General features: G+C 36.0%; 1 protein-coding gene across 1 annotated transcript in view; it reads left to right on the plus strand.

Annotated features, from left to right (window-relative positions):
* Positions 1–13,635, plus strand: part of BPNT2 (3'(2'), 5'-bisphosphate nucleotidase 2) — a 38,213-nt gene extending 24,578 nt beyond the window's left edge. The window contains exons 4-5 of the mRNA XM_041768988.1: positions 5,669–5,830; positions 7,570–13,635. Coding sequence (XP_041624922.1) covers positions 5,669–5,830; positions 7,570–7,841 — 434 coding nt within the window. The 3' untranslated portion in view covers positions 7,842–13,635. The remainder of the gene's footprint in view (positions 1–5,668; positions 5,831–7,569) is intronic.
* Positions 13,636–15,187: the final 1,552 nt, after the last annotated feature.

Genomic DNA, 15,187 nt, shown 5'->3' on the forward strand with positions numbered 1-15,187 from the left:
TTGTGTCCTCTTTTTGGACTGTTAGTTACAGATCCAGACTGTATATTGATGTTGGCAGAGTACCAACTATCAAGTATTATATGCTTACCAGAATTGAGCTACACTTTACTATAATGGGAGCTAGATGGTATTGCTGGTGGTAATAGGTAGAGCAAAACTGATCAAAATCCTTATCAGACTTAATTAGAAGTAATTGAGTTTGAAATTCTAAGAAGCAGCAGGTATTTTACCAAAGTAATGTATAAATATGTGAGTGTGAGATATCCAGGCAGTGGAAATTTGTAGCTATTAGAAATAAGTTATAATGTCTGAAGTTGGTAGCAAAGTACCAACCACTTTTTATTTCCCATGTACTTTTTTTTTTTTTTTAGCATATCTTACAGATAGAATAAACACATTCTGCTAACTGTTTTATGTTTTCATGATTACCTCATCATCAATTATTTATTTCATAAGTACCTACTGATTTTTTTTAAAGTGCTTGAAATAATTTTTCCATATACATGTTAGGACAGAATTTATCGAGATTCTATTAACATGAAATATGTTTTAAAAATACTAAATTAGCAATTCTTACTTAAAATTTTTCTGGTACTATCTACTGAGATATGCTGTCTTTATTTTCTTACACAATACTGACCTCTAGAGATGGAGCACTGTAAATTCACTGCTTAGTAAAACCGTGTTTTTTCTGATCATTTCTAAAAAGAATTTAGATAATTTTTTTCTTCTCTTTCTCATTTTTTAACTTTTATTTTGAATAATTTCAAACAAAATTGTATAGAATTTTCGTGTGCTCTTTCATTTAGATTTAATAGTTGAACATTTCTGTATGTTTGCTTCCTTCTTTATTTTCATGTACTTTAAAGAAAATTACAAGGATTGTGGCATTTTACCCCTATATACTTCACTATGCATCTTTTTATATAGTGTTAATGTAATACTATTATTTTATAATGTTATTATGAATATAATAAAAGTAACATTCCCCTTTTTTTTTTTTTTTAAGGTTTTACTATTTATTTATTCATGAGAGATACAGAGAGAGAGAGGCAGAGACACAGGCAGAGGGAGAAGCAGGCTCCATGCAGGGAGCCTGACGGGGGACTCGATCCCAGGTCTCCAGGATCACACCTGGGGCTAAAGGTGGCACGAAGCCGCTGAGCCACCTGGGCTGCCCACCCTTAGTTGTTTCTGGAGTGGGTTTTACAACTGGTCACTTCAACCCAAGATCCAGTCAAATGACATGCATTTTTTTGGTTGCTGTGTTAAATTTTCTTATTTTAGAATAACCTCTAGTCCTGTTCTCCCTCATGACATTGACTTGTTGAGATCAAGTTACTTATTACATAATGTTCTGCTTTTTGGATTCTTCTGATTATTTCCTCAGAGTGTCATTTAACTCGTTTACTTTTCATCATCTATTTCTTATAAAGTGAAAATTAGATCTGAAACCTTGATTGGATTAAAGTTAAGGATCTTTGTCAGGAATATGTTGTAGATATCCTTTGTGCACTTCCTTCTGCATCATTTTATATGACATGTAATTATCTTTTCTCATTATTATTGATGCTATAAGATAGTTAAAGTGGTCACGACCAGATCTCTGTTATAAATTATTTTGCTTCTCTTGCTGCTAGCAGGTATCTGGAGAAATATTTTGGAACCATTTGAAATCAGGATTCCATTAAACGTTTTGCATAATGGTTTTAAGATCTATTAAAGATGTGAAATGGGATTTTATTTTTTTTCCTTTTTTAAAATTTAAATTCAATTTGTTAACATATAGTGTAACACCCAGTGCTCATCCCATCAAGTGCCCTCCTTAGTGCCTGTCACCCAGTCACCCCTTCCCCCAACTTGTTCCCCTTCCACAGCCCTTTGTTTTCCAGAATTAGGAGTCTCTCATAGTTTGTCTTCCTCTCTAATTTTTCTCCACTCAGTTTCCCTCCTCTCCCTTATAGTCTGAAATGGGATTTTCTAATCCTGTTGTTTTTCCTACATATATTAGCTAGAATTCTTCTTTTGAGAAATGTCTTCATCAACTGGGGTTACGTGTTTATCCTGAAAGGTAGTTCCTAATAGAAAGACAAAATACATGTTTAACTTCTTCACCAATTTCTAAGTAAGGCCTTTGAGTAAAAACTACCTCCAGGGGGTACAGATGTTATTTTTTCAGGGAAGAGGAGACTTTTTTCCCTTTTTAAAAACAATATATTTAAGATCTCACAGAGTTTTGTATATCCAGTGCAATGCAAACTACAGGCATTATTTTTTAAGTTCAGTCTATTCTCATTGCTTGCTGTCACTAACACCTTTTTATATATCTTTTTGTTAAAATGCCATTATATAGTCCTTTAGGTTAGGTCTCGTCTGTTGGTTCTCCCCTGTGAGCAACAGTGAAATCTGCTCATTTTAGCCTACCTGACTACCATCCCATTTTAATGAGTTATACATTTTTGATGTGTTTCTCCTCCTCAACTCTTCAGATTTAAATGATATCCTTTGACTCTCACCAATCAAGTGTAAGATAACACGTACACACTTTTATTCTTCCACCTTTATTCCTATTGTTGGTTTCCTTTTAAATCCACAATTAAATTTATTCAGTGCGACCAACAGTGCTTTTGCTAAGAGTTCTTCAGTCTCATCCTTCAGTTGGATAAAAGCTTGTCCTCTAATAGATGAGCTGGCTCATCGAGGTCATACTACCTGTTCTTACACGTTAAAAGCTTTTTCTGTAGCCTTGATTCTTGAAAGACTCTCAATTGCTTACAAACTCTTTGGTGTAGCCCTTTATCCTTGGGCTGCTCTAATAAATTACCACAAACTAGAAGGTTTAAAACAATAGAAATGTATTTTTTCACAGTTCTAAGGGCCAGAAGTCTGATATTATGTTGTTGGCAGTGTCGTGCTCCCTTTGAGAGCTCAAGGGAAGAATCTTTTCTTGCTTCTTCTAGCTTCTGGAAGCTCCCGGCGTTTGTTGACATGCCTAGGTTTATAGACCTATCACTCCAGTTTGTGCCTTTACTTTACATTCTCCTGGTATTTGTTTCTTGTTTTTACAGGAACACCAATTATTGAATTTAGGGCCCACTTGAATCCAGTATGACCTCAGCTTGAATTACATCTGCAAAGACCCTATATCCAAATGAGGTCATATTCTGAAAGTTGCCAGTACACAGGAATTTTAGTAGGGCTCTATTTTACCCACTGTACACTCTTGTTTCTTGGTTAACTTTTAGAAACTGTTGAACTGATGTAATATCTGTGTGTGTGCATGTTGAATCTTGCTGGCAGAAAAGCTGATAATCTGATTTTCTTTCCTTTGTAAGTAGCTTCGTATTTTTGCCTGGAATGCCAAAGAGCTTTATCTTGAAAGTCTAATAATAGAACTATGATATATCTCAGATTCAGAGTTGGGATTCTGGGCAGATATCTACAAAGTATGTCTCTCAGTGTGGACATTCAAGTCCTTTTATTTCAGGAACATTCTTTTGAATCAAAGTTTTAAAGATTAGTTCTATTTCATTCTTTTTTGGGGACTCCTAATGTATGTATATTGACTCTTTCACAGACTTCTGTCTCTATTACTTTTTCTCTGGTCCCTTTTATCTGTGTTTCACTTACTTTTTTTTGCTTTTCTCATTGCTTGCTATGCTTTGGACCGATCTGTTGCTTTTCTGTGTGTCCTGTGATCTAGTGCTAAGTCTTAAGTGATTATTTTTGTCGTTATTGTTTGTGGTTTCTTTCCTATATTATGTGAGTTCTGATTTCATATCTTCCTATTTATTTATCTTTCCTGGATTGTTGTTTTTTTTTTTTTGTTCTACAATGTTCTTTTGTTGTTGCTTATTATTTTTAATCATCTTTGAATGTTGTATTACAGTTTTATTCTGCTTTATAGAATTTTCAAGTAGCCTGAAATATTTTAACCGTCATTCAATGTGTTTTCTTCTTCTACTTTTCAGTGGACATTGCAGTTGTTCAGATTTCTTATTCCCATTTGGGCTGGCTACCGTGCAGTTGGTGGGAAGGTGGCTGGAGAAAAGGAATTTGGGTAGTTCTCGTTCAAGAACTTTCTATTCTGTTAGAGCAAGGAAAGCATTATCTTTATTTTTAGGCATCTTTTTTTTTTTTTTCATCATTCTTCTGTCTTATTGGATCCTGTCTTGTTTCAGGAAGGCCCTTATCTTTAACCTCTTCTTTTTCTTAGTTCTGTTTGCTGTCTTCCAGTTGTCTCTCATAGACTTTCTGAAAGATGTTGGATGTCATGTGGTCTGTTGTCAGGACTTCACTTTGGCTCTGTGTCTTCTCCATGTCTCCTCTTGTCGCTGCTCTTTTGCCATTTAGACCTACTCAGACCTACTTTCAGCATTTCTCATTTTAGTTGCGACCCTTTCCTTCTGGGAGGAAATATTGACTGTTGTTCCCAGAGTTCTACCATCGCTGAGAGTCCTCCAGCCTCTTGGCACTTCTGTGCAGCTCCTGCCGTATTCCCCACACTTGGGTCAGCTTTGGCACTTACTCTACCAATCGATCTTCAGTATTTACTTCCCTTCCTCCTTATTTGTGTTTATGACTGTTTTTTATCTCCTGCTCATTCTTTAGCTCTTGATTAAGGGTGTTGCTCTCCTTATGGCTATGTGTGGTCTTTAGACAGAAGTGTGAGAGGGATCCAGGGGACTGCCATCATCCTTGGGCCACCCAGAAACCCAGACACTCTGTTCATTTTTTTTATTGTTTTCCTGCAACCAAGAGTAGGCGGTAATGCAGCGGCTTTCGTTGCTAGCCATGGTGGACTGTTTTACCCTCTAATGAGTGACTGCTAGAACAACAGTCTAGTTGGGATAATACTGAGTAAGTATATCTTCTTGTGTAGCTTGGTAGTCAATGAAGATAACTTCCAAGCCTAGAAAAACATTGCAAGCCATTTCTAAGGTCTCCTCACCTTACAAATTTCTGTTGTATTTTGAAGTCTAGAGCATTTTCTTTTTATATTCTCTGATATAGCAGATATGTAAACTTCACTCACCTCTTTAGCTGTTTTATATTTATAAAGCTCTTTAGGAGATTGATCCAATATGCAAGTAAGTGAAAAACCATGGATGTATAAAAAATAGAGGTAGTTAGGAGAAAAACCTATTTTTAAATTTTGAATTATCCAGGGTAGCAGAGTTGTGCTTCTGTCCTAGGTTGTCACAAGTTGAATTCCCCAGGAGCCAGACTTTGAGATGGAGATTAGCACACAGGATGTTCAGGAAAGAATGCCCTTGGGATCAAATTTGTGTAAGAGAGGAGGGAAGCCAGATTAGATTAGGTACGAGTGCTGTTGAGTTGCAGTGAATCCCAGTGAGAGCTCAGCACCTCACAGGGAGCTCTGGGGCCTAGGAGTTCTTAAGCCAAGTTTTTAGTAGTCATGATCTCTGGTTGGGCAGTATCACCTGGCCTTTTTTTTTTTTTTAGCTTTGTCTTAATATTTGCCTATTTTGATGTAAAAAAAATGTTAAATATTACTCGTTCTCAGGAAAAAAATAAGCATTTCTGTTTTTGGGGGGTGATACAAGTAATTCTGTGGAAAGGGATCTTCTGTCAGTTAACTCTTGATACTTTGTTCCCATTTCAGAAAGCTTCAGTGCTTTTCATGCATACTATGTTTGTTTTTCAGCTTGGGCGATGGTAGATGGTGGGTCCAATGTGAAAGCCCGCACTTCGTACAATGAGAAGACCCCAAGGATCATTGTGTCACGTTCGCATTCAGGAATGGTCAAACAAGTTGCTCTTCAGACTTTTGGAAACCAGACTACAATTATCCCGGCTGGTGGTGCTGGTACGTGCCTACTCCCCTGTGTGTCCAGTGTCCCCAGCATGGTCAAGTCTTACGTTGGAAGAAGGAGTTGGTTGTCCTGTGCTTGGGCAAAAAGTAAGGCTAGACATGTGCTTTGCAGACAGACATAGTCTTCTACTTCATTTTCTAGGGTGGGATTTCAAGTCCCACATGCCTTCTTATTAGAAACTACCTCACAGGAGGGACAATAGTCTCACAACAGTGACTCTTGTTCCTCAAATACTACAAAAGCATCCTCATGTCAGTGATGTGCCATTGATAGTGGTTTTATATATGACCTAATTTCAAAATAATTGTGCTGTTAGCTTAACTGTAGGAATGTCAGGGAAAGAAGGGAGATCAAGCATATTACGATGTTTCATGTGGTAGAAAGATGCCAGGAGTCACCAGAAGTGTTATTAGCATGGCTAATCCCTGGGCACTTTTAACACCTTTGAACTCCAGCTTGCATGTATGGGATGAGCCAGAGTCTGGTGGCCACCCAGCTTACAGTATTCTGCAGTATTTTATTACCTGTGTTGTTGATCAGGGGTCTGCTTATTTTTTCTGAAAGGCCAGATAGTAAATATTTTAGGCTTTATGAGCCACGTGTGGACTCCCTTGCATACTATTCTTGGATTTTTTGTTTTATTTACCACCCTTTAAAAATACAAAGAAAACATTCATAGCTTGAGGGTTGTACAAAAACAGTGTGTGGCCTGGATTTGGCTCACAGGCCATTTGCCCTCCCTTGTTTTGAGTGCTGTTTAATATGACAGAAGTGTTTTAATTCAAATACATAACAAAGTATGGCCAGAAATGTGTGTTTGAAAATCTTTTCACCACAGTAATAAGGGGAAAAGTAATACTTATTAAAACTTTTAAGCCTTATAGTTTGAATTTAGTGATTACATAAATGTACCTTACTTAGTAGGACTTCATTATTTTCTTATAAGCTCTCTGTTAATGTTAGTTAGGAAAGGTAATGTTCAGAATACCCAATAGGAAGGATAAACCAGACTCTAGACCTGTTTTCTTCTGTGTTTATTTTTAAATTAAAAAAAAATTCTGCCTCATTACAAAAAGGGCTTAAGATTGTGTTATTTTGTCTTCTTTCAAATCCAGTGTTCTAGCTATCCAAATGAAACCTGTGGGTATTGAGCTTCAGTGTAGTATTCCACAGGAAGTGGTACATAGTGATACGTCGATAGGTCTGTAGAAAACAACCACAAGGTAGATTTAAATTTAAAAGATTAATGGATGTATATTATGTTTTACTTGAAAATAGCTTCATAAGTTACTTTACAATGTATCTTTTACTCATTTGAGTTTAATATAATGTCTATGCTGTTAACTTTTTTAAAAAAAAGAACAAAATGGGTTTTTTTTTAGAATCCTATTTATTAGAGAGAGTGAGAGAGCACAGGCAGAGAGCGAGAGAGCATGCTCATGAGCAGGGAAGGGGGAGAGGCAGAGGTAGAAGGAGGCTTCCTACTGAGCAGGGAGCCCTGATGCAGGGCTGGATCCCAGGATCCGGGATCAGACCTGAGCAGAAGGCAGATGCTTAACCAACTGACCAGGAGAACAAAACTATTTTTATGTAATTTTAGATTTCGCAGTTGCAGAGATAGTATCGAGAACTCTGGCATGTCCTGTGCTGTTATTTTTCACAATGTACTCTTAAATAAGCTACTTTTTGAAATCTTTTGAATAGTAACCTAAATTCTTTGTTTATCTTTTAGGTTATAAAGTTTTAGCACTCTTGGATGTACCTGATAAGAGTCAAGAAAAAGCTGATCTATATATCCATGTGACATACATCAAAAAATGGGATATATGTGCTGGGAATGCCATCTTAAAAGCCCTTGGGGGACATATGACTACCCTGAGTGGTGAAGAAATCAGTTACACTGGTTCTGATGGCATTGAAGGAGGGCTCCTTGCTAGCATCAGAATGAACCACCAAGCTCTGGTCAGAAAACTCCCAGATCTAGACAAGACAGGACATAAATAAGCAAAGTCCATCACAGGTCACAGCTCTTCCTGAGTTGAACAATCAGCCTGAAACGCTGGGGGCTTCAAATTCAAAGCATCGGTGGAGACTATGCATGGTTAAGGCCATCCTGAACTTTTTAAAGTATTTATGAAGCATCAGAGACTTATTTTCCCTGTAATAGGATGCAAGATCAGGGAAAGTGGGTTGCTTCGTGTCTCAAGTATTGTCTTTATTTTTGAGACTATTTTCGTACGGTTGTCATACACAAGGTAAATATATATATGTGTGTGTATATGTATATATATACACACACATACATATATGTGAATTAAAATCTATAGCTGAGTCTACATTGTTATGAGTCACCATTTTCACACAACATCATGAATCTTCACTATTTGTTAGTACTTTCCTACATAATTGGGCTGAAGAAAGGATTGATTTTGTGTAGATTTAATACTGCTTTACAATTGTATCTCATTGAAACTAAAGTAATTGGGGGTTTTTACCCCTAATTCAGATGGAAAGCACAAGAAGCCACATGTTTATTAATATGCAACAAGTGCTCTATTTATCTGTTGTTACTGAATATTTCTTATGGATTAAAACAGAAAACGCCTAACTTGTTTTTTTTTTTCTTTGAAATTTTAATAACAGGTTCACCAGCTAGTCGAGAGTATAGCTATATGATGATTGCGTTGTAATCGTAATTTCCGTGTGCGTGTGTATTGTTTTGGTACAGAAAAGTGTATTTGTACCCATGGGGTCAACATTTCTGCCATCTTACTGTTGCTTTTGTTTGCTCTGTGGACAATGCATGGTTCCATCCTTTCCCTCCTGACCAACATTTAGTCTTTAACTTGTAAGGTTTGGATTAAGGTTTCAGGGTTAACACTAGGATTTTGGTACGCTTTCTCCTTAGGGATAAATTATGCACTATAAAAGTATAAATTATTCTGTTAATTGAGTCATTTAATATTATATAAATTGAGCTAGCTTTCATTATTTTCAAAAGCTCTGTTTTAGTACTTTTTAAAAAATTTGCCAGGTTTATATGTAGAGATTCTCTCATTAAGAATGATACATGGTTGCTTTTACCATTAATAAATGGATCTAACAGTGTCAAAGTAGTAAATTTTAAGATGCTTTAAAGTTTCTGTTCAGGTTAAAATAATGAAGGTTAATGTTACTTTTTGATTAATTTTTGTTTTATTTCAGTAGGCAGAATCTAGTTGGAAGAAAAGTGGTGGCATGTTCACTATGTCACTGTAATCAGAACCTTGCTTTGTGAAAATTCATTGGGATGTTGGATTTCTCTGTGTGGTATTGAAATTTCGTGTAAACAATACTGTTATTTCATGTGACTTAGATGTCCTTATATTTTATAACCTACTGATAGCAGGGGGAGAGGGGTTTGCTCATTGTCTTCTTTTCTTTCTTTAAAACAATGGTTTCTTTTCCTATCTTGGAGGTAAAATTGACCAAAGAATGGACATCCTCATCTGGGGGAATGTGCATACAACTTTAGGTCTGCATTTTACACGGTTTTCAGAGCCCTTGAATTGCTCTTTGGGAACTGAATCAAGCATGATGCACAAGTTTCCACTCAGTCTCTAGCATCTGGTCACAAACCTGATAGTGTAGTGGGCCTCGATAGGTATGATTTTGTTCAGCGAAAATACAAAGTTTTGGTAGTTCGATCACTTGATATTTAAACAGGACTTAGGGATTCAGAACAGAATACTAGAGACCTCATCTTTTTACTTTGCAATGAAATGAGAGCATTTTTTCTCAGGAGAGATGGCAAAGGCATATACTGTTTCCAGAGTCATGATATAAACATTTATTTTAATTGTAATGTGTCAAACATGGGGCAAGAAGGCTGGCATATTAGGAAATGGCATTTAATTGGAGTTTTTTTTCAATATATGGAAACTTTCTAATTTAATGGAAATGAAACTAGATCATATTAGCAAGCATGATTGCTTTGATTTTATTTTTATTCCATTAATCTGCATGTAGATAATAACTTTGCAAAGGGCTTGTGTCATGTGCAAAAATTAAGATATTGGCTGACAGTTAAATGTGTTATTTTTATAATTTATTGGGGATAGTCTAGTTACTAATGGTTTTTAAGTGCTTTTTTGGAAAATTCATCTTTAATTTTTTTTTTTTGTTTCTAAAAGTTGATATACGTCACAGAACTAATATAAGTACAAAGAACAGTATTTATATTTATTTATGTGAGACATTATTGTGCCAGAACATACCAGTAAAAGTAAAACACCATGAATAAGTGAGGCATGTAGTATCTTCCAGAATTACATAAATAAAATTACTTTTAAAATGTAGAAAAATAACGAGTTGAACTTTTAGTGAGCCTCACCTCCCTGATTCCTAGTCTTTCCTTCCATTTCCTTTATCTTTGCCCTCATTTAGAGCACAATGTTCCCTTAAACTTTGAGTTTTACACATCACATTTAGTAAAAGCAGTAGCGTCAGTGATTTCAGTGTTCATTAGCTGTCTCCTTGCTCTGCCCTTCATCTCTACCTCGTTCCCTGGCTCCCCAGCCCATTGATATTCTTCCAAATCTGCCCCTCTTTCTTCACTAGTATTCTTTCCCAACACTAAACCCCTGAATTCTCTCCTGGACCTACTTCTCTCAAGGTAGACTGCTGAAGTCTTATGGTAGAACTGAGATTCTGGTTAAGTTCCTGGTCAGGGAGATGAAGCCAGGCCAGAGTTCTGGTTCATCATTACTTCTCAAAGACTATTCTCAAAAGGTAAAGGAAAATGACCTTCAAAACCATAATATTTACACTGTCAAGTCTAATCTAGTGCTTCTGTCTTTACAAAGCATTTCTTCAGATCCATTCTTCACAGAATGAAAAATGCAGAAAGTATGAGAATTAGGTATATAAGCCTGCTTAAGAAAACTTATTTTTCTGTTTTCATATTTCTGTCCTTATTTCAGTTGAGATTACAAAGGGCCTACAAGGTGGATCATACTTGTCTGGTATTCAATTGTCCTCTTTCCTCTGATTTTAGTGTGTTTTCTTGATTTTAAATCAACATTCAAATGAACTGTTTATGGCTGTATGATGAAGCTAACAAGTGTTTTGATTCATGTGTTTTAAGTAACAGTTGTGCAAATTCTGTTTGCTGGGCGCTCCCTTTGAATATTGTGAAAATTAGGTCAGAGGAAGTAAGGGAGGGGCAGTGGCTAAGAAGAGGGTGGGAAAGAGGAAAGACAGCTCCAGGGAAGAGTAGCAGAGGGAGGATGCAGAGCAAACATCTGCCTTGAGCCTTGGAATCAGGAACTCTGCCGCTGTCTCAGATGTTCAAAGATTGGATCTCACTTAGGTTTTGAAGGTGAGAAACATAAGTAAAGCTGGGGTGCCACCACACCCTATTCCTCAAAAAAAAAAAAAAAAAATATATATATATATATATATCTCCAGCTTGCCTCTCCTTGATAACACCTTGAAAATGGCCTTATGGAGACAATCCTTGGCAGGTTGAAAATAGAAACTACTTGGGTTTTTCTAGCTGTAACTGTTTATCTAGGCTATGTGTTGACTGGTCCTGGATAGAAACTGATTTTTCATTTTTGATCTTGGTTGAATTTGAGATGTGTTATTTTCAGTATATGCCTACAAAAAGTCTGTCTCGTAACTGTTGTATAAAATAAACCTAAACTATGGTTTCGTTTTTATCCTAAAAAAGTTGTGCCTTAACAATAGGGCATTGTATGTTAATAAGGGAAAACAAAATCTTTTTTTAATAGATGGGGAAAATAGGAACTTTTTGCCATTAAAATTTAAGTTCTTTTAACATTTTTAATATTAGAGTTGGGGGAAATTCATTGAAGTTAAATACAATTGATATAAACTTATTTTTGCATAACCTAGCATTTACAACTAAAGTACATTTTTATAAGAACTGGCATCTTGATGTATATAGGTCTGAAATGATACTTCATCCTTTGATTTTTAATTTGAAATAATACAAGACCAGGATAAGGTACATTTAACAATTTTTTTTTTCTTTTCAATCATTTCAGTGTGCTATTATATCTGTTCTACTAGTCCTCTGACTTGCTTTGGTTTTTAAAAATAGCTACTCATGGTACCATGTCAATAATTTATTAATGCTAATTTAAAAATATTGTGTGTTACGTGACTTAACCAGAATGGCTCCTGGATTGAAGTGGGGGGGCGAATGGGGGATTCTGACTAGCAGTTTCTAAGAGGGCAAGAAGAATTGAACTTTGTATTTCAAAAGAAAGCTTTGGTTTCATGAGGTGCTGTTTATGTAAGTTGTTGATTTTTATTTTATCAAAGCCTGGCAGGTATTAGCATTCCAATTTACTATTGGTCTCTTTTTTTTATTTTTAAAGTTATTTTTAAAGTTGGATGGTGAATTAATTCTGTGGGAAAACGAGATTTATAAGTAGGGGTTTTTCTTTTTTGGGGGGTGGGATAATATAAGCCAAACTTTTAGAAGTTAAGGCTGATGAATAATCTTAAAACAACGTTACATACTGTGTTTGTAAATGTTCCCTAAAGTATTATAATTAAGGTAATTTGTGTAAATTACAAAAGCAGAAACTGTGATGTTTGATTAGTAGTATGTTCCGTTAAAATTCCTCTTGAGGTATGTTCGACACATAGTAAGTTATTCAGGAAAGACTTGTTCATCCTGTATTTTTTAAATAGGAAATACAGCATGCCAAGTCATCATTAGATCCGTTAGCCTAGAACGACTTTCTCTCTCTCCCCAAATTCTCTCTCCTAAGCTCTCTTCATTTTTGCGGGGTTGAGGACGTAGTAATGTTTAAAGACTTATAATTCATGCGTAAAAATATGGACTCCCGATTTCCATGTAGCATTACATCCTCCACTGGCAAGAGCCAAAGCTAGTTTTACAGTCCAACAAGAGACACCATGTTCTGCCATGATGAACTGCGGTGCTCCAGATGGATTTACCCCCCATTTGATGATGTTCCTTAAGCTACTAGATGTACATACACACGGGGTTGAATTTACTCTGAACTATGAAATGGTGTTTCCTGTTCATGTCTCTGCCTCCTCAAACTCTGTTTTTTTAATGGATCTCACTTCCGGTCCATCTCTTGTAATGGGCTAACATTGACAAGAGGGATTAAAATAAAAATAAATACCTGCCCTATTCACTCAGTTAAAGCTGCTCTAGGGGAGCTAGTCCATTTCCTGTTGCCAAGCCATGCGGAAAACGCCAGACTTTCTTCACTTGGCATGCTGTATCCTGTGTCACCCACAGCACCAAATTTAAGGGAGTCCTGACTTTAATCTCTATTGAGAAGTAAACTCTCCTCCATGTTTTTAGAGCAGTTATTTTATACCTCACCTATAGTACTCATTTTTATATGTGTTGTTGTAAACTTCCTAAGGACAGGGATTGTGTCTTGGTGATTTTTGTATCTCCACCTCAACCCCAGCAGCTAGCCCAGTGTCTTGAATAAATTAGGTGCTTACTTTATGTTGAACTAAATTGAATAAAAGAGTACTACTAGCATAAGCATTTCTCATGCCTTGGTTGTATAAGCTGATTGTTTTGTTGACTTTGCAAATATTTATGATTATCATCCCACACACACTAAATTATTTTTTAAAGTTTGGCTTTCTTTCTTTTAGATACTACCCCCATGGACATTTAGCTCTAGAAAATGTGATTGCTTCCAATGAAATGACTATCCCAAACGCTCTGTCCCTGGATATACTTTGCCAAACTGAAATTTGAATTTTCGGAATAAATTGGTCATGTCTGCAAGAGATTGTGTGCTGCATCTGCTTTTTTCCCCTCTTTTTTTCTTTCTTTTTTTTAAACTAGGGTAACCTATAAATTTACCATCCTAACCATTTGTAAGTGCACAATTCCGTGGAGTTAAATATATTCACAATGTTGTACAACCATCACCACTGTGCTTTTAAAGAACCTGTTCATCCCAAACACAAACCCTACCTGTTGAGTCCCTCCTTATTCATAACCCTTTCACCTCCACCCTGGAACTATTCTGCTTCCTCTATGAATGCATCTGCTTTTGAAGTCTTAGTTTTCTGAGAGTCTCTGTCTTCTCTCACCATGTACAGAAAAGGCATCTGTTTGAGAAGGGGCTTACAAGGCAAACAGCCATAACAAAATTGTATCTTGTATTCTTTGATTTGTTCTAAGATGGAGGGAGGATAGAAAAAAGAAGCAGGGACAAGGATATAGAAAAGTAGTAATAGAAACAGTATGATGAGAAAGATATCGGAGGGTATTGTTTTCAAGTCCATGATGATAAAAATATCAGCCCCGTATTATGAATTTGGTTATTCTAGATCATGCATCAGCAGATGTATATTATTTGTTTATACAAATAGAGAATTCTATGCTACATCCTAATGGAACAATTAGGATATAGACCATTATTTTAAGAATTGTTTCTAAAACTATGAGTATTTTGAAAGCCCAGAAACTTTTGTTTGAAGTGTAGTTGACACAGTATTACATTAGTTTCAGGTGTACAACACAGTGATTCTACAGCCCTGGGGATTCTGCCCATTTTTTTTTTTTATAGGATTATTTCTTTTCTTGGAGTTGAGTTGTGTAATTTCTTCATATATTTTGGATATTAACCCCTTATTGGATATGTCATTTGCAAATACAACTGGAAGCCTGTACCTCCTACTCTCAACTATTTTTTGCCCTTTCTCCTACTCACTTCCCTCTGGCAATTACCAATTTCTATATTTATGAGTCTGTTTCTGCTTTTTGTTTGTTCATTTGTTTTTTAGATTCCACATATAAGTAAAATCCTATGGTATTTGTCTTTCACGGTCTGACTTACTTCAGTATAAGTCCATTCATGTCACAAATGACAAGATCTGTCTTTTTTTTTTTTTTTAGATCTGTCTTTTTTATGACTGAGTAATACTCCATGGTATACACATACCACATCTTTATCCCTTCATCTGTCAGTGGACACTTGGATTGCTTCCATATCTTGGCTCTGCTGCAATAAACAAAGGGGTTCATCTATCTCTTTAAATTATGTTTTTTTTTTCTTTTGGTGAATACCCAGTAGTGGAGTTATTGTCTTACATGGTATTTCTGTTTTTAAATCTGAGGAATCTTCATACCTTTTTCCAACCTTGTTGCACCAATTTACATTCCTACCAACAGTGCACGAGGGTTCCTCTTTCTCCATATCCTCACAAACAGCTGTTACTTCTCGTCCTTTTGATATTAGCCATTCTGACAGGTATAAAGTGATATCCCAAGGTTTTGATTTGCATTTTCCCTGATCAGTAGTGATGTTGAGCAGTTTTTCATGTGTCTG

The sequence above is a fragment of the Vulpes lagopus genome, chromosome 9 (genome assembly GCF_018345385.1).
Source record: "Vulpes lagopus strain Blue_001 chromosome 9, ASM1834538v1, whole genome shotgun sequence".
Classification (NCBI taxonomy): Eukaryota; Metazoa; Chordata; class Mammalia; order Carnivora; family Canidae; genus Vulpes; species Vulpes lagopus.